Genomic DNA, 20650 nt, shown 5'->3' on the forward strand with positions numbered 1-20650 from the left:
TTTGTGTGTTCCTCGATCATTCAGTCACATGATTACAGTCAGTCTCTTAGTTTTCTGCCACAGATGGCTAACTGCTTAGCATGGCCTGTGATTTTACACGTTCACCCTCTGAGGGCTAGTTCACCTTCAAAAACCCTAGGACACCTCCCTGAGTTTTGTTATACTGATACTTCCTTCCTGTCTCATTTTAACACAAAATTCCTGACGACAGGCACATGCCTTGTTACAACAACGTGGGCAGAATTTCGCCAACCGCCCGGGTCCCAGTCTAGTGCCTCTATTTCTCCGGTGGCAGCCTGAAGAGCAAAGGTACTCTGCTTTCGGCGAAATCCAGGGTGTGGATGGATGGCTGTGAAGAGGCATTTCCGATGTGGAGAAACAAGCCTGCGCCTCGCGGTTGCCATAGAAACCTGACGTCAATATGGCGACCGTGACGATTTTTTAATACAGGCGGACGCTGCTTGATGAGAGAAGCAGGTTCCGCCTTCAGGTTTTTGGGACTCAGCTGAGAGTGTGGGTCCGTGAGGTGCGGGCTGGGCCGCCCTGGGGTGTGGGGAGATAAAGGGATCCACATCCAAGTCACCTCTTTCCCGCTTTGGGGCTTGGTGCCTCCGCTGTCTCGTAGGTAAAGCCATTGGGGTCCCGCCCAGTCCCAGTGGGTGCGGTGTCCTGCTCCAGGGGTGTCCTGGAGCCACTTTCCTTCTAAAGGCAGGGGCGCGGGAGGTGAAACAGGTAACGACTCTCTGAGCCTCAGCTTTCCCCTCTGTAAAATGGGGATAAGAATGCTTTCCCCACAGGATCGCTGTGAACGTTTAGCGATAACACGTGAATAAGCCGATGGTCCTGTGGTTATTGCAGGAGCATGAATGTCTGTATGAATTCAGGCCACTTCTTATTCCTTTTCCACTTTGTTCTTAGGGGACATATGAGGAAAGGAGAAGAAAAAGGCCCTGGTGGGAAGCTCATTGTACCTTCTGGTGGTTAGGATCACTACCCAGTTGTTTCACTGTCATTGTCACTAACCCAGTGCTTAGCACGGTGCAGGGCACACAGTTACACCAGTAAAGCATGGTAATTGCTGGATCTGTCTCTCCCTGTGCAGCTCCTCATGCCGATGGCCTTGCTCATATCAGGTGTCTGAAGGGGGCAGGTTCTGAGGATCTGTGTCCTGATGGCTTCTGAAGCTTCTACTCCAGATTCAAAGGCAACAGTCTTCAGGAGAACCCAACAGTTCACATCTTTATTTGGTTATGCCGCCTGGCTCAAGTGAGTTCACAGATCTGATAAAAGCATGCTGTGTAATAGCTCTTGTGAGGTTCACATACTAGCCTAAAAGTAGAGAAGCTACTTTGATCTTATCATGGAAGAAAAGTTTTAGCAGGTGGAACTCCATTCTATCAGCAGCTGCATGCTTTGTAATAGCCCTTGAGGTCCATTAGAAATGTCTTCTTTTGTCTGAAAGCAATTATTTGTCCAGTCTGAGGGAGGAACTTGATCTTTAACATGCATTTGGAATAAATATACCTAAATTGTTCTCACTGGGTAAATATTATTCAGTGATTCCCATGTTTCTATCAGGTGGTTGTTGAAATATGCATTTGGTTAGAAAGTCTTCCTAGCGATTTGAGATTGTAATATAGTTTCTTCCCTGGAAGCCATGTTTTTATCTATTCTATAATGAAAAGTTTTAAGAAGGCAGAAAATTTCCAAATGTAAGTTTAAAATATGTTTTAAGAATTTATATTTTTAAATAATTACTTTAGAGTGTCTTATTAATCTGCTAAAATAACCAAATACTCTTAAATATAGTTACGTTTACTTTCCCAGTACATAACAGTTTCAGCTCTTTATTACCTGGCCTCCCTCCCCTCCCTCTGCAGTGTACCGAGGTAACCACTGAACTTCTCTCACTATAGATTAGTTTTCATATCCTGGAATTTTATTCAGATGGAATCATAAAGGTTTTTTTAGTTCATTGGTTTTGGTTTGGCTTCTTTCATTCAGCCTATTTATTTCAGATTTATCCCTTTTGTTGCATGTATCAATAGTTCATTCTTTTTTATTGGTGACTAGTATCCCAGTATACAGATATACTGCAATTTGTTTGAAATTTGTTGTTGTTTTTTAATTATACCTCCAGTGAATATTTGTGTATTAGTTTTTGCATGGACATATGCTTTCTTTCCCTCAGGTAAATACTTAAGAGTGCAGTGTCTGGATCATATGGTAGATGTAAGATGAACATTGTTAAGAAACTGCCAAACTGGTTGCACCATTTTTCATTCCCTCTAGGAGTGTGTGAGAGTTCCATCCTCCACAACCTTGCCAATGCTTGGGATGATCAGTCTTTTTAATTTTAGCCACTCTCATGTGGATGTAGTGGTATCAGATTGTAGTTTTAATTTGCAATTCCCTAATGATGTTGTTGAGCATATTTTCATGTGCTTATTTGCTAATTCTATATCTTCTTTGGTGAAATTTCTATTCAAAAATTTCCCCCATTTATTTATTATAGTGTCTTTGTTTTCCTAAATGACTTTTGATAGATTTTCTATATTCTGGATATAGGTCCTTTGTCAGATATGTAATTTGCACATATTTTCTCCCACTCAGTGCCTTGACTTTTCATTCTCACACCAGTATCTTAGGAAGGGCAGTTTTTAACTTAGAAGTCCAGTGTATGTATTAGTTCACTTATGGATTATAGTTTCGGTGTCTCATTTATGAAATCTTCACCTAACCCAGGGTCACAAGGATTTTTCTCCTATATTTCATCTAGAAGGTTGATAGCTTTAGAGTATATTTGGGTCTATGATCCATTTTGAGTGGACTTTTGTGTATAATGTGATATGTGCGTCACAGTTTATATTTGTGTATATAATATCCACTTGTCCCAGCACCGTTTGTTGATAAGACTTATCATTTCTCCACTGAATTGCCTTTGCCTCTTTTTCAAAAATCAGTTTTCCATGTATGTTTGCATCTATTCTTGGACTCTTTATTATTTTCCTTCAATCTGCTTATCTACCTTGATTCCAATACCACACTGCCTTGATTGCCGTAGGTTTATAGTAAGTCTTCAAATCTGGGAGTGTTCATCCTTCAACCTTATTCTTTTTCAAAGTTGTTTTTCATAGCTCATGGCCTCTGCATTTCCACATGAACTTCAGAATTGGCCCATAAATTTCTTTTAAAAAATATTTTCTAAGATTTTTATTGGGATTGCACTGAGTATATAGATCAGTTTGGGGAGAAGTGCCATCTTAACAATACTGAATCTTCTGACCCTTCAAGACAGTTGTCTCTCCATTTATTTAAGTCTTCTTTAATTTTTCTGAGCAATGGTTTGTAGTGTTCAGTACAGGCCTTGCACATTTGTGGACAGATTATCCATAAGTATTTCAGACTTTTTGATGCTATTGTAAAGAGCATTATTTTGTAAATACAGTTTTCAATTACTATATTTTCACTGAACTGTCAGCAGCCAAATGCTTAACAATAGCCATTGCAGGAACTTTTTGGTTGAAAGCACAGGCTACCCTAGGGTGGAAAAGCTACTTAATGCATAACATGCTTTTGACTGTGTTTCTATATCAGCTTTTAGACGTTATTGGCAATGTGCTGAAGCTAGGCAGGAAAATGTCATGGAGATAATTCTACATGACATCTCCAGAAAAATTAGCCACTGAAAGAAAATAGTTACGGTAGCTTTTAACTTCATGTGTGTGGTTAGAATTGAACCAATTTAATTGTGGGGTTCTTCTTTTCTGTCCCCCAGCAAGTCTTCCTCAATGAATTCCTGGGTTATCAGGTGGTGAAACAGACAGAAGGAGAGAGCATGTATGTATATGAGCATGTACGTTTGTATGTATATTGGGGAAGCTGCCAGGAATCTTTATTATAAGGAATACTTGAGATTAATCCTGTGGTCATGTCAGTCCTGTTAACTTCCTAGCACATAATTGGAACCAAATCACAGTGGTTGTTGTTCGTTTTTTTTCCAGCTTCACTTGGCCAGCATGGTTACCATGGTGACTCAGTGACTGCTGTGGGATTTGGCACAGCTTGAACATCATTTTATAATTCTAACCTGAATTATTTATTACTATGATAGTTGTCAAGTGTTGCTTTTCTGATTTGCTCATTCCTTTCCGTTTGTTCATTGAAATTTGACTGGAGGTAGAGCTTTCTCTTCTCTCTGTTTTAATATTTATATCAGTATGACTCATAGATTCCTATTTTGCTCAGAGGGCTACCATCTGATGCTATATTTATTTTGATGCTCAAAATGTCCCAGAATTGGCCAATAGAGGTCGCTTTAAGTTGGCTTCTGTGTCTATTTGACACCTCTTTAGAATTCTTTGAACATGTACTTTGTTCTCTAAACCTGAGTATCTCCTAATGTGTAGAAAGAAAATTATGATCCCCACCTCAGAACATCCCTTTGAGGAACTGAAGAGAAAAAGTCTGATAATTACAGCCTTCAGTGTGTGGCACCTATTAGGCCCTCAGCAATGTTAGTTCCCCATTCCAACTTTGCTTACTTCATTCTGTCAATATGATGCCTCTGGCATTACCATAGTAGCATGACCTCCAGGGAGAGTACTTGGACATGTAACATAAGCAGGGATAAGCGCACATGTCCATGACCTGTGAGCCTCAGTGTCACTGCTGTGTGTGCAGAGGGGGCTGTGTGATGGAGCTGGGGAAGAGGAAGAGCATCACTGCACAGCTTCCAGTGAACTGAGAGGGAGCAGGCAGAACATCCTCACCTCTTCCCCTGTGTTTCATGTACTTTCCCTTCATCTCTCTTTCCTCTCTATTTCATGTGCTGTCTTATCTCCTTACAGTGGAACATCAGAGAAGGGTGTGGACTTCGAGTCCCAGGAGCAGGATCCAATAGAGAAGAACCAAGTGTGATGTCGAGTCTACTAGACAGGTTCCTGGAACAAGAGTGTAAGGTAAGTCACCACCCTTCCCTCCATTGTCTTCTATACATCAGGATAACAGTACTCAATGTTTCTGACCACCCAGGAGTATTGTGGGCTTTAGGTATGAGCCCATGTGGGAAAGCAATCTGTGCTCATAGGTGGGAGGGAAGGACCAGTGCACTTTCAAGTAATAACATTAACAGATACACCCCAGATATCATAGTACTCTGCATGGTAGGCATTAAATTAATGCTACACAAATGTTAGCTGTTTGGGTCAGGATTTCTCCAAGTGGGATCCTCAAAGCACTTCATTAAACTCACTTGGGGTCTTGTTAAAAATACCAGATTCCTGGGTCCACCCCAGGTCTGCTGAATCAAAACCAGGGAGGTAGAATGCGAGGTGTCTACATTTTGAGTAACATCTCCGGTGTTTCTGGTATTCATCCCATTTTAAACAGCTCTGCTGCAGATTTGCAACAAACACTTCTTAAAATTTTGAATCCTTTAATGTCTAATTTCCTTGTCAACTTCTCCTGTACCTCAGTCTTAAATATTTGTCTCTGCTCCTATATGTCAAATAGGTAACAGTTCCTTCATGTAAGTAATATTTATTCAGAGATTTATATGTGAAGCACTGAACTAGCCACCGGGGACACAGCACATAGAACAAGACAGGCAAGGTCCCTAGTGACATGCTCTGATTCACGTGCTCTCAAGGCAACTCTGGCTGCTGTGTGGGGAATGGACTGGACAGGGACAGGATAGCTATGGGGATAACCGTTAGGAGAATTTGCAGGGTCCAGGGGAGAGACGAGGGTGGATCGGCCCTGAGCTGCAGTGGTGTGCAGAGGATGGGTGGCCTGGACAGGGCCTGTTGGAGGTAGGGCAGGAGGGGCCTGCAAGTGGGTGTGCACGGGAGGTATGTGAGGATAAGGCAGGATCCTGCATGGGACCTCAGCTTTATGTTTGGCCATGTGCAGAAATGGTGGTGTATTTCCTGAAATCAGTTGTTCCAAGTACTTTGAGATATTCTCATAATTAGTTAGGTATCCAACAGTGGTTAATAGTGAAAGTTAATGATACACAAAATCTAACATTTGATGAATAGGATTCAGTTGTAAGACTATTAAGCTTTATTAAACATATGTGTAAACTATAAAAATATCATATTGTCAGTATTTGTTTAAAGCAGCTAGCATTTAGTGAGCTGTTATTGTGTGCCTCGCACTGTTCTAATGGTTATGTATTAACTCAGTTCTCAAAGCAGCAGCCCATGACGTAGGGACGGTTGTTTTCCCCCTTTTACAGAAGCGGTAACTGAAGCGCAGAGTGGTTCTTTCAATCTCCCAAGATCACAGAGAGCCAGGTATCCCAATATCTCTGCAGTAGAATTTTTAAAATATTGGTATTCAGGGCCATTTATCCTTGTAAAGACCAAAACACAAAGCCATATTTGTTTAGAAACGTTTCGTCTTCTACAGTAAGTACTGCACAATCCCAATTTTATACATAAGGCAATTTCATACATTGAGTGACTATAAGGTGAAGTAAGAGTATTCCAACTCACACAGTTTATAAGTGGCAGAAGGACAGTTTGGACCTGGTCTGTCTCCATAGCCCACACTCCTAACCAATACACTTAGGAAGAAGAAGGAGACATTTGTTGAACTATGTCAGCCCATGATGGGTGATGTTAGGTTAGGGCCATCCATATCTCTTTGGGTGGAAACTATGCTTCGTTAGGCATTTTGCCATGTACCAGATGGTATTTATTTAATAAAAAGGTAATGATTATAGGAAAAAAATGTTAAAGATGAACAAAGCCAGACCCTAGTTAAAGTGGTAAGGACATATTTTAATCAGTAATATACTATTATGACAGGGAAAAGAGTCCAGCGTGAACTGACCCCAACTTCAATTTGTACAGAGGTGACTAGGCTTTTCAAAGTGAGCATGAGGGAAAAGGGAGGGGGTAAGTAGTGACCAATACAGCCAGGGAAGTAAAAATTACAAAAAACAGGAAAGGGGTGTTCATCCATGTGAAACCCATTTGGGTTTCTAACTGGCACTTGAATTCAAGTTAGATTTCTACCCTCCCACAGAGTCTGGGAGAGAAGGTCCTCTCCTCCTGTGTTAGCTGGAACAAATAGTAAATTGTCCTGGAAGGCTTGAGTGTTCTCAGACAATCACTTTAAGAGAATTTAGGGTCATCTTAGGGATGCAGCCTTGAGCTGTTAGAAACTACGTTAGTGTTTTGTTCAAGACTATTGGCCAGGTTGAGGCCTGGTTCAAAAGAGAGCTAAGAGGAGTGTAACTAGTGTTTGGTCAAGGAGAGAATCTTTTTCAAGGGCAATAATTATTTATTTATTTATTTTTATTGAAGTAGAGTTGATTTACAATGTTGTGTTTGTTTTGGTGTAAGCAAAGTGATTCAGTTTTATAATTTCAAGGGCAATAATTATTTATTTATTTATTTTTTTCCCAAGGGCAATAATTATTTATTTATTTATTTTTATTGAAGTAGAGTTGATTTACAATGTTGTGTTTGTTTTGGTGTAAGCAAAGTGATTCAGTTTTATGCATATATATATATATGTATATATTTGTTTCCATATTCTTTTCCATTATGGTGTATTATAAGATATTGAATATAGTTCCCTGTGCTATATGGTAGGACCTTGCTGTTTATCTATTTTATATACAGTAGTTTTTATCTGTTAATCCCAAACTCCTAATTTATCTCTCTCCCCCAACATCCCCTTTGGTAACCATAAGTTTGTTTTCTATGTCTGTGAGTCTATTTCTGTTTCGTAAATAAGTTCATTTATATTATATTTTAGATTCCACATATAAGTGATATCATACAGTATTTGTCTTTTTCTTTCTGACTTACTTTACTTAATATGATAATCTCTAGTTGCATCCATGTTGCTGCAAATGGCATTTTTTCATTCTTTATTATGGCTGAGTAGTACTCCATTGTATATACGTACCACATCTTTATCCATTCATAGGTCAATGGGCATTTAGGTTGCTTCAATGTCCTGGCTATTGAAAATAGTGCTGCAATGGACATAGGGGTGCATGTATCTTTTCGAATTATGGTTTTCTCTGGATATATGCCCAGGAGTGGGATTGCTGGATCATATGGTAGCTTTATTTTTAGTTTTTTAAGGAAGCTCCATACTGTTTTCCATAGTGGCTGCACCAATTTACATTCCCACCAAGAGTATAGGAGGGTTCCTTTTTCTCCACACCTTCTGCAGCATTTATTATTATTATTATTATTTTTGCAGTATGCGGGCCTCTTACTGTTGTGGCCTCTCCCGTTGCAGAGCACAGGCTCCGGACGCACAGGCTCAGTGGCCATGGCTCACAGGCCTAGCTGCTCCGCAGCATGTGGGATCTTCCCAGACCGGGGCACGAACCCGTGTCCCCTGCATTGGCAGGCGGACTCTCAACCACTGCGCCACCAGGGAAGTCCAGAATTTATTATTTGTAGACTTTTTAATGATGGCAATTCTTACCAGAGTGAGGTGATATTTCACTGTAGTTTCGATTTACATTTCCCTAATAATTAGCAATGTTGATCATCTTTTCATGTGGTTTTTGGCCATCTGTATGCCTTCTTTGGAGAAATGTCTATTTACGTCTTCTGTCAAGGGCAATAATTATAAAAACAAATGGATAAAGGGAATAATAAGTATAGTTCCTATGCATTAGACAACTTGGATGTTAAAATAATTACTTGGACTTCCATTATGAATTATTTTCCCTTTTATGAACTCAAGGTGCTTTTCAAATGGGAATCACATTGCTCTGTGCTCTAGGCTTCACTGGTTGGGAGGCAGGGATGGTCTGATAGGTGAGGCCAGAGGAAAAATTCCTGGAAATAGGCAGCATGTACTCTTGAGTATGGTTCCTTTTAATCAACATGATGTATGTATGAGTGATTTACGTTACTGTCATCTAGAGTTGTAGATCATTCATTCTCATTAGTGTATAGTATATTATTACATCGTGTGGATATTTCATAATATATGTATCTGAACTTTTTATGATGGCCATTCTGAGTGTTGTCAGGTGATACCTCATTGTAGTTTTCATTTGCATTCCTCTAATGATTAGTGATGTTGAGCACCCTTTCATGTATTTGTTGACAATCTGTATATCTTCTTTTTTAGAGAAATGTCTATTTAGGTCTTCTGCCCATTTTTGAATTGGGTTGATTGATTTTTTGCTATTGAGCTACATGAGCTGCTTGTATATTTTGGAGATTAATCCTTTGTCAGTTGCTTCATTTGCAAATATTTTCTCCTATTCTTAGGGTTGTCTTTTTGTCTTGTTTATGGTTTCCTTTGCTGTGCAAAAGCTTTTACGTTTCATTAGGTCCCATTTGTTTATTTTTGTTTTTATTTCCATTTGTCTAGGAGGTGGGTCAAAAAGGATCTTGCTGTGAATCACGTCATAGAGTGTTCTGCCTATGTTTTCCTCTAAGAGTTTTAGAGTGTCTGTTCTTACATTTAGGTCTTTAATCCATTTTGAGTTTATTTTTGTGTATGGTGTTAGGAAGTGTTCTAATTTCATTCTTTTACATGTAGCTGTCCAGTTTTCCCAGCACCACTTACTGAAGAGGCTATCTTTTCTCCATTGTATATTCTTACCTCCTTTGTCAAAGATAAGGTGACCATACTGTGTGGGTTTATCTCTGGGCTTTCTATCCTGTTCCATTGATCTATCCTTCTGTTTTTGTGCCAGTACCATACTGTCTTGATTACTGTAACTTTGTAGAATAGTCTGAAGTCAGGGAGCCTGATTCCTTCAGCTCTGTTTATCTTTCTCAAGATTGCTTTGGCTATTTGGGGTCTTTTCTGTTTCCGAACAAATTGTAAAACTTCTTGTTCTAGTGCTGTGAAAAATGCCATTGGTAATTTGATAGGGATCACATTGAATCTGTAGATTGCTTTGGGTAGTATAGTCATTTTCACAGTATTCATTCTTCCAATCCAATCACATGGTGTACCTCTTCATCTGTTTGCATCATCTTTAATTTCTTTCCTCAGTATCTTAAGTTTTCTGCGTAAAGGTCTTTTGCCTCCTTAAGTAGGTTTATTCCTAGGTATTTTATTCTTTTTGTTGCAATGGTAAATGAGAATGTTCCCTTAATTTCTCTTTCAGATTTTTCGTTGTTAGTGTAAAGGAATGCAAGAGATTTCTGTGCATTAATTTTGTATCCTGCTACTTTACCAAATTCATTGATTAGCTATAGTAGTTTTCTGGTGGCATCTTTAGGATTTTCTATGTATAGCAGCATGTCATCTGCAAACAGTGACAGTTTTACTTCTTCTTTTCCTATTTGTATTCCTTTTATTTCTTTATCTTCTCTGATCACTGTGGCTAAAACTTCCAAAACTATGTTGAAAAATAGTGGTGAGAGTCAGCACACTTGTCTTCTTCCTGATCTTAGTGGAAATAGTTTCAGTTTTTCACCATTGAGAATGAATTTGGCTGTGGGTTTATTATATATGACTTTTATTATATTGAGGTAGGTTCCCTCTCTGCCCACTTTCTGGAGAGTTTTTATCATAAATGGGTGTTGAATTTTGTCAGAAGCTTCTTGTACATCTACTGAGATGATCATATGGTTTTTATCCTTCAGTTTGTTAGTATGGTGTATCACATTGATTGATTTGCATATATTGAAGAATTCTTGCATTGCTGGGATAAACCCCATTTGATCATGGTGTATGATCCTTTTAATGTGCGGTTGGATTCTGTTTGCTAGTATTTTGTTGAGGATTTTTGCATCTATGTTCATCAGTGATATTGGCCTGTAGTTTTCTTTTTTGGTGACATCTTTGTCTGGTTTTGGGGTCAGGGTGATGGTGGCCTCGTAGAATGAGTTTGGGAGTGTTCCTCCCTCTGCTATATTTTGGAAGAGCTTGAGAGGATGGGTGTTAGCTCTTCACTAAATGTTTGATAGAGTTCACCTGTGAATCCATCTGGCCCTGGGCTTTTGTTTGTTGGAAAATTTTTAATCACAGTCTCAATTTCAGTGCTTGTGATTGGTCTGTTCATATTTTCTATTTCTTCCTGGTTCAGTCTTGGAGGGTTGTACTTTTCTAAGACTTTGTCCATTTCTTCCAGGTTGTCCATTTTATTGGCATATAGTTGCGTGTAGTAGTCCCTCATGATCCTTTGTACTTCTGCAGTGTCAGTTGTTACTTCTCCTTTTTCATTTCTAATTCTGTTGATTTGAGTCTTCTGCCTTTTTCTCCTGATAAGTCTGCCTAATGGTTTATCAATTTTCTTTATCTTCTCAAAGAACCAGACGTTAGTTTTATTGATCTTTGCTATTGTTTTCTTCATTTGTTTTTCATTTATTTCTGATCTGATCTTTATGATTTCTTTCCTTCTGCTAAATTTGGGGGTTTTTGTTCTTGTTTCTCTAATTGCTTTAGATGTAAGGTTAGGTTGTTTATTTGAGATGTTTCTTCTTTCTTGGGGTAGGATTATATTGCTATAAACTTCCCTCTTAGAACTGCTTTTCCTGCATCCCATAGGTTTTGAGTCATCGTGTTTTCATTGTCATTTGTTTCTAGGTGTTTTTTGACTTCCTCTTTGATTTCTTAAGTGACCTCTTAGTTATTTAGTAGCTTATTGTTTAGCTTCCATGTGTTTGTGTTTTTTACAGTTTTTTTTCCTGTAATTGATATCTAGTCTCATAGTGTTGTGGTCAGAAAAGATGCTTGACATGATTTCAATTTTCTTAAATTTACCAAGGCTTGATTTGTGACTCAAGGTGTGATCTATCCTGGAGAATGTTCCATTTGCACTTGAGAAGAAAGTGTATTCTGTTGATTTTGGATGGAATGTACTGTAAATATTGATTAAGTCAATTTGGTCTAATTGTCATTTAAAACTTGTGTTTCCTTATTTATTTCCTGTTTGGATGGTCTTTCCATTGGTGAAAGTGGAGTGTTAAAGTCCCCAAATATTACTGTGTTACTGTCGGTTTCCCCTTTTATGGTGTTAGCATTTTCCTTATGTTTTGAGGTGCTCCTATGTTGGGTGTGTAAATATTTACAATTGTTATATCTTCTTCTTGGATTGATTCCTTGATCATTATATAGTGTTCTTCCTTGTCTCTTGTCTTTATTTTAAAGTCTATTTTGTCTGATATGAGTATTCCTCCTCCAGCTTTCTTTTGATTTCAATTTGCATGGAATATCTTTTTCCATCCCCTCACTTTCAGTCTGTATGAGTCCCTAGATCTGAAGTGGGTCTCTTGTAGACAGCATATATATGGGTCTTGTTTTTGTATCCAGTCAGCCAGTCTGTGTCTTTTGGTTGGAACATTTAATGCATTTATATTTAAGGTAATTATTGATATGTATGTTCCTATTACCATTTTCTTAATTGTTTTGGGTTTGTGGGTTTTTTTTAATTTATTAAATTTATTTATTTTTGGCTGTGTTGGGTCTTTGTTGCTGTGCATGGTCTTTCTCTAGTTGTGGCGGGGGTTGTCCCTCTTCATTGTGGTGTGCAGCCTTGTCATTGTGTTGGCTTCTCTTGTTGCGGAGCATGGGCTCTAGGCACGCTTGGGCTTCAGTAGTTGTGTTGCATGGGCTCAGTAGTTGTGGCTCGCCGGCTCTAGAGTACAGGCTCAGTAGTTGTGGTGCACGGGCTTAGTTGCTCCACAGCATGTGGGATCTTTCCAGACCAGGGCTCAAACGCGAGTCCCCTGTATTGGCAGGTGGATTCTTAACCACTGCACCACCAGGGAAGCCCCTTGGGTTTGTTTTTATAGGGCTTTTCTTTCTCTTGTGTTTCCTGCCTAGAGAAGTTCCTTTAGTTTTGGTTGTAAAGCTGTTTTGGTGGTGCTGAATTCTCTGAACTTTTGCTTGTCTCTAAAGCTTTTGATTTCTCCATCGAATCAGAATGAGATCCTTGCTGGGTAGAGTAATCTTGGTTGTAGGTTTTTCCCTTTCATCACTTTAAATATGTCCTGCCACTCCCTTCTGGCCTGCCAAGTTTCTGATGAAAGATCAGCTGTTAACCTCATGCGAATTCCAGTGTATGTTATTTGTTGCTTTTCCCTTGCTGCTTTTAATAATTTTTCTTTGTGTTTAATGTTTGCTAGTTTGATTAATATGTGTCTCGGTGTGTTTCTCCTTGGGTTTATCCTGTATGGGACTCCCTGCACTTTCTGGACGTGATTGAGTATTTCCTTTCCCATGTTGGGGAAGTTTTCGACTATATTCTCTTCAAATATTTTCTCAGACCCTTTCATTTTTCTTCTTCTCCTGGGATGCCTATAATGCTAATGTTGGTGCCCTTAATGTTGTCCCAGAGGTCTCTAGACTGTCGTCCATTCTTTTCATTCTTTTTTCTTTATTCTGCTCTGTGGCAGTTATTTCCACCATTCTATCTTCTAGCTCACTTATCCGTTCTTCTGCCTCGGTTATTCTGATATTGATTCCTTCTAGAGTATTTTTTCATTTATTGTGTTGTTCATTACTGTTTATTTGCTCTTTAGTTCTTCTAGTTCCTTGTTAAACATTTCTTGTATTTATTCTATTTCCGAGATTTTGGATCATCTTTACTATCATTACTCTGAATTCTTTTTCAGATAGATTGCCTATTTCCTCTTCATTTATTTGGTTTTGTGGGTTTTTATCTTGCTCCTTTGTCTGCAAGATATTTCTCTGTCTTCTCTTTTTGCCTAACTTACAGTATTTGAGGTCTCCTTTCCCTAGGCTGAAGAGGTGTAGTTCCTCTTGCTTCTGTTCTCTGCCCCCGGTGGTGGGGTTGACCCAGTGTGTTGTGTAGGCTTCCTGATGGGAGGGCCGGCTGCCTGTGTTCTGGTGGGTGGAGCTAAGTCTTTTCTCTCTGATGAGCAGGGCCCGTATCAGGTGGTGAGTTTTGGGGTGTTTGTGAGCTTAGTATGACTTTAGATAGTCTGTGTGCTGATGGGTGTGTTTGTGTTCCTGTCCCTCTTGCTGTTTGGTGTGAGGTGTCCAGCGCTGGGAGTTGCAGGCAGTTGGGTGGAGCTGGGTCTTGGATTCAGAGAGAGGCCTCCATGAGAGCCCTCAGTGATTAATCTTCCCTGGGGCCAGGAATTCTCTACTGTTCCAGCGTCCTGGACTTGGTGCTCCCACCCCAGATCCTCAGGCCCAACTTCCGGTCGAGGAACCAAGACCCCACAAGTCACTCGTCCTGGCAGTAAAGGGGATTAAAAAAAAATGAGTAACAAAAACCCAGACAAATGGTAAAAAGTAGACTCAAACCAACAGAAACAAGGAAACACACACACACACACACACACACACACACACACACACACAAGAAACAAAAACAGAACCAAATAAAACAGAAAGCAAGAGAACAACCACAAAAACAAAAGAACCAAAGAACGAAATCACCAATTTAAAAGAAAAGTAAAAAAAAACAAAAAAAAACAAAAACGAAACCAAAGCAGAGTACCAACTGATATGTGAAGCTAAGAAAAAACAAACTGACAAAAATGATTTTAAAAAATTAAAAAAAGAGAAAGGGGAAACAAGACAGAACAATAGAAAAGCAATGCAGAAATAGAAACATAAAAAATAAAAAAAAATATATATTAAAGAACGAAAAAAAAGACAAAAAAGCCCCCAGAGAAATGGTAAAAACGAAATCAAACAAACAAAAAGAGAAACAAGGAAACACACACATGCAAAAGAAACAAAAACAGAACCAAATAAGACAAAAAGCGAGAGAACCACCAGACAAACAGAACCCCCAAACAAAATCAAACAATTTGAGTCAGAACTCAGAAAAACACAAAACCTAAAAACAAAACCATAGCAGTGTGCCAATTGAAGAATAAAGCAAGGAAACAGAATAATCTGATAAAACTGATTTTAAAAAAATAAAATAAAATGAAAAGGGAAAAAACACAGAACAACAGAAGAGGAAAGTAGAAATGGAAATATATAAAAAATTAAAATATGTTATAAAACACGAAGATCTCAAAAGACTGAATAAAAATTTTTTTTTAATATGAAAACAGGGACTTCCCTGGTGGCGCAGTGGTTATGAATCTGCCTGCCAATGCAGGCGACATGGGTTAGAGCCCATGACCAGGAAGATCCCACACGCCACGGAGCAACTAAACCCATGTGCCACAACTAATGAGTCTGCACTCTAGAGCCTGCGAGCTACAACTACTGAGCCTGTGTGCCACAACTACTAAAGCTCGCACACCTAGAGTATGTGCTTCGTAACAAAAGAAGCCACTGCAATGAGAAACCCACGCACCGCAATGAAGAGTAGCCCCCGCTCGCCGTAACTAGAGAAAGCCCGCATGCAGCAATGAAGACCCAAGGCAGCCAAAAGTAAATAAATAAGTAAACAAATACTAAAACAGCAACAAACAAAAAACAAACAAAAAAGAGTGCTTATATAAATTAAGTATACTTTTTTCAGAAGTATAGAAACTAACTGAAATATTTTTCAAATTCAAGTGATCTAGGTTAATCTTTAGTAAATAAAAAGCTAAATTTGTTGGTTTAATTAAAATAAACACATCAGAGTAATCATTATTAAATATAATGCAGATATACAACTTTCATTTTATCTGGGTATAATAGTCATAAGTTCAAGTTATCTGTTACAGAATTTGTTGGCAAGAAAAATAAATTAAGATTCTTTAAAACGTGGCAACAGGTCCAAAATGGAGTCACTTATGGTAAGCCCCACCAAACCAAGACTTCATTACTGTTTTGGCTTTCCCAGAAATGGAACCTTATACCAGTCAATCAGGAATTGCCTGATCAGCACTTGTTTGGTAATCTGCCTAATAGATCTCTTCTGTCCTCTGAAGAAAAGTAATCTGGCAATAACCAATCTACTTTGTTGCCTATATAACCTCCTTATTCCTACTCTCTTCCATGTATAAGTCATTTTCTACAGCTCTTCAGAGCTACTTTCTATCTACTAGATTGGATACTGCCCAATTCATAAGTCACTGAATAAAGCCGATAAGATCTTTAAAATATATTCAGTTGAATTTTGTTTTTTAACAAGATGATGGTTAGCTGTTTAATGCCTCATGAAATTTTCATGAGTAATCTAACATAATTGTTAAGAATAAGTAAATTAAATAGAGGTAAGTAAAAGTTTACAAATGAACATTTCAATAATAACTATGCTTTATGGTATATCTACTTAAAAATAGTCTCCAAAATCTTTTTGGTAACTTGAAACCTTAAAGTAACTAAATTAAGTTAAATGATGAATATTCATTGAATATCTAGATAATTTCCATATAAGATAATATACTGAAACATTGGTTACTGAACATAGGCTTACCTACTTTTTATTACAGAGGAACCAAAGATATTTGGGTCAATTAGTCAATATATTTTATGGCAAATTAAAAAAATTTACTATGAAGAGGAATATACTTCTAGAAATTATGAAATGTATCTATAAATTTGCTAATCCACAGAATGGTAATGTAACAGGCAGTCCACGATTACTTCTTGGTTTTAACTAGAAATTAAGAATTCTAAGGGTTAAGAATTCTTATCAGTGTATGTAATTAAAACTTTCAAAGTAATAAGGGCAAAAGAAAACAACTGTTTATGAAAAGTGGGTAAGGATATTAGAATGTGTTTTTTGAATAAGGAAAGGTATGAAGGACATGTTTTTTTCCTGAGGGAAAAGGAAAGTAATTTTGTCCTAAAGTAGACTGGCTGGTTGTTCCAGAATGAAAGAGAAGAGAAAATACAGTACAAAACCTGAATGTATAGAAGGTTTGTGGAAAAGGACTCTTGAGAAAATAATTGTATGTGTGGTCAAGCTTGTTAAATTGGAATGAATTTATTTTTGTTTTTAAAGAGTGAGTCTTAATATCAAAATTACATTGGTGTAAAATCAGAATTTGGTTTTCTCTCTGTTAAAAAAAAACATTTTCTTGGACTATTGGTCTTATCTTGATAAGCTGTTGGGAAAGGTTTTTCTTTACCTTTTCGTAGTCTGCCTGGTCAACAAAGACTTTATGTCATGCCAAAATGATTTCCTCTGCTTCTTGTTGTCTTTATCAGGTCTTTGGTTACTTGGGAAAACTGAGTCTTCTCGATATTAAAAGTGTGACGTTTTCTTCACAACTATGTCACCTTCTGTATTTGCCTTTAAAATCTTCTATTGTCACTTTGGTTAAATAAATAATTAGTTATTTCATAATGATCTATGATCCTATTTAATCAAATGCTCAAACCTTTTGACATTTTTGACAACTTCCCAAAACCAAATTATGAATGGAATCTTTTTAACCTTAAATTAACTTTGAGATTTCCCAGAGGGCTTCCGGAAAATCTCAAAGGTTTTGTCTCTCACCTGGTAAGATGTTAAAATTATTAGGTTTATTGGATATGGTGAAATACATGGGAAGCATTGTCAAATAAGTGATACTAAACCTTCTTAGGTTATATCTGTATGGATATATGTTTTTAATATGTGTTCCAGAAATTGTATGAAAGTCCTAGAAATCTGGTATGTCCTCGTATAATGTTATCAGTCATAATTCTGGTTATTATCTTGATATGTGTTATGTCACATAAATAACCAAATTTCATAGTCAATTTCATTATAATAAACTCTCATCAGGTATTTAATCATGGGCATTTAAAATGTTTTTTGTCATTTACAGACAGTTGTTGTTTTACTCTGATGCTTTTGCAAAAGTGATTCATCTTCAGAGAGATTCATGGAGAAAACTCTGAAAAGTACTATAGAATACAGGTTTCTGAAAAGTTTAAGGACATACTGCTGACTGGGTAAGAATTTCCAGAGCTCTAATGGAAAAACTAGATTCAAGTAGAACAAGAATTAATAACATGGGTTGAATGAACTGATGGGGATGATTATAATTTTTATGACTTTTTATGTGAAACACTGCTGGTTCTTTAATGTTTTTATTTACAAGTTTAAAGAAACCTTTTTCTTTTAAGCTGTCTATGATGTATAGCAATTTGATAAAGTATACCTTTGTAAACAGAATTGAAACATTTCATTTTTCTCCGTATCTGATCCCTCCAGAATTAGGAAATTTGTTGAGTGTTCTTATTTTCATGGCTATTTAGTTATTTGTATAAATTCAGTAAGAATCTGTTTTTAGAATACAATTTGAAACATTGTTTATATTATGGCTTTGACAGAATATCATAATTCAGAATATGCATAGAATATAGACCACACAACTTTAAGGAACTGAGGCTGACTTTATGGAGCCAGTAAAGCCTCTTGGAAAACCAGCCTGTTACCTTGCTTGCTGCGTTCCCAGCAGCTTTCCCAGGTAAGGAAGGAAGGTCTCTTCCTGCAGGCCCGGAAACCTCAAGAAATTGAGGAGACTTCAAGAAGAAAGGAATTAACCCAGATCTATAGGTATTGTAGGCAAAGTTTGATGGCAAGTCTCAGGCTTGGCTTCTTAGCCTCAAGAGGCTTTTAAATGTCCAACTGAGATTCCTTATAAAAAGTTCCAGCAAAGAAAAATTTAAAATAGCCTCTGTGGCCAGTCACTACTCTTGCTACAGTTATGTAAACATCAGGCCAAGTTTAATGACACTAGACCTGTTTTGCAAACAAATTGGTCTTACTGTGATTATCTTTAATAGAAGTGAGAGAGTGGTTGTAGAGAGAAGAAGATGTTTAGTAAAAAAGTGTAAGACATCCTTGTGGATATCAGGTTCTATTCATGTTCATTATCTTTGAGGTTTTGTTATCTACCTGTAAATTGGACTGGATCCTGAATTCTTCCAGTTTCCTCAGATAATGGCTACAACTCTCCAAACTAACACTTCCAATTTTCTCCCACCCTTCTGACCTGAAATCAATAAGAACAAAGACTTCCTTTCAACCTCCTTGAAAGGGATCATACCATGTCCCCCTCACTATCCAGATAGCAGCCAAACTGCAGGCACTCGAATCTTGACCCAAGATTCAAGAGTCAAGTTTCAGGAATCACTTCCAGACTCTTGAAACTGCATAAGGGCTGGAGATCTACACTTAAAATTGACTAGGGAGGTTCCTCAGCATCTTGAGGCATCTAGAGGTGGACAGCTCTCCCAAGATCACAGATCAAGATCCTCATCTCCAATATGAAACTCTTATTCCTCTTGCCTTTTTGGTACTTGCTTTTTCTCTCTGTTAATGCATGGGAAGACAATGCCTCTTAACTCTGGCAACTATTGCTGAATACAAGAAAAAGGCCATAGTTATACAACAGAGTCCCTAGACTTTTCTTGCTAAGATGGCTTTAGATAAGAGATTTCCTTTAGATTACTTATTGGCTGAACAAGGAGCAGTCTGTGCCATAACAAATACCTATTGTGGTACCTGGATAAACACCTCTGGTATTGTAGCCAATACAAGGAATTAACAAACAAGACACTTAGCTAAAACAAGTTGATGCCTTTCCAGGTACATTCTTTGATTTATTTGATGCCAACTGGTTTGGTTCATGGGGGCCCTAGCTAAAGAGTATACATTACTCTCTTGGTATTATCCTCCTGATAGTCATCATTGTAGTCTCCCTGGTGCTCTGTGTTCTCTCAAAGGTCTTAAATGCATGTTCACAGCCATCAGATGGTCTCACTGTGCTTGAAGAAACAGGAACAAGATGAACAATGAGATAAATAGCAAAAGTAATTCTTCTGTGGACCTGATATCATAATCTACAAGTTTTCATGGTGAGACAGGAACAATTTTGGTGGTGACTGAGAGTGCCACTCATACCAAAAGGTGGAATTGTTAAAGTAATTAAACAAGGGGGCCATTAGAGGTGGCCCTAATGCCATGGTGGCCCATGTAAGCAAACCAAAATCTAAGCCTGTAAATGCCTCAAGGTTACAAAATCAAAAACCAAGGACAACCAACCACAAACAGCCAAGTGAGCTTTAAGCTGTTGCCAGCCAAATAATTTCTTTTCCTTGTTTCCGTACCTTTCCTAAGTAACCCATTCTCCTGGCTCCTGTCAGTGGAGCATTCCTATTCACTTCCCATTTGGTGCTCAATTAGAATGAATCTTTGTTCAATTAAATTTGTAAAAATTTTAATATGCCTCAGTTTATCTTTTAACAGAACTCAAGAAAAGAAGAATAGTCTATTATCTTTTCCCAGATATTTACCATCCTGTTCCTTTTCCTCTGCAAGTATAGTCATACTTCTGTCTAAAAATAAAATTTCATCTTTCTTATAGTGTTATACCCTGCCTTTCTTCACTAGCAACACAAATTGAATGTCATTCAATGTCAATAAACATCCATTTGCATCATAATTTCAGTGCTTACAAGAATACTAATGGCCCATAAAAACATGAAAGTATTAAAATTAGCCAACATTTGTTTTGGGTCAAGTAACATTTATTCTCAGAATTGCAGTGTGACATTTTTCATCCTTATTTTACAGATGAAGATAGTAAAGAACTGGGAGGTTAAGTACTTTGCCTAAGCTAGCATACTTAGAAAGTGACACATCATGGATTTGGACCCAAATAGCATGGCTCCAGAGCCCATGAATATTTAGGGTGATAGAACTTGAGGCACAGAAGCACACAGATTAACTATCAAGTTTCAGCCACATAAACCCAAACTGAGACACACTTACACATACAAATGCATTATCAAAAATTGTACTCAGCTTCTTTCCTCCATAAATGGGTATTCCTTGAAT

The 20650-nt window shown here is 37.8% G+C and overlaps 1 protein-coding gene and 1 long non-coding RNA gene across 2 annotated transcripts in view; one reads left to right on the forward strand and one right to left on the reverse strand.

Annotated features, from left to right (window-relative positions):
* Positions 1-1120: 1120 nt before the first annotated feature.
* LOC132418953 (uncharacterized) lies at positions 1121-17836 on the forward strand. Its single transcript, XR_009518056.1, has 4 exons — positions 1121-1266; positions 3779-3840; positions 4851-4961; positions 17631-17836. It is a non-coding gene; the product is annotated as an uncharacterized lncRNA (long non-coding RNA).
* Positions 17837-19466: 1630 nt separating this feature from the next.
* LOC132418117 (nuclear RNA export factor 2-like) overlaps positions 19467-20650 on the reverse strand; it is a 45708-nt gene continuing 44524 nt past the window's right edge. The window contains exon 19 of the mRNA XM_060002007.1: positions 19467-19578. Coding sequence (XP_059857990.1) covers positions 19467-19578 — 112 coding nt within the window. The remainder of the gene's footprint in view (positions 19579-20650) is intronic.

The sequence above is a fragment of the Delphinus delphis genome, chromosome X (assembly GCF_949987515.2).
Source record: "Delphinus delphis chromosome X, mDelDel1.2, whole genome shotgun sequence".
NCBI lineage: Eukaryota > Metazoa > Chordata > Mammalia > Artiodactyla > Delphinidae > Delphinus > Delphinus delphis.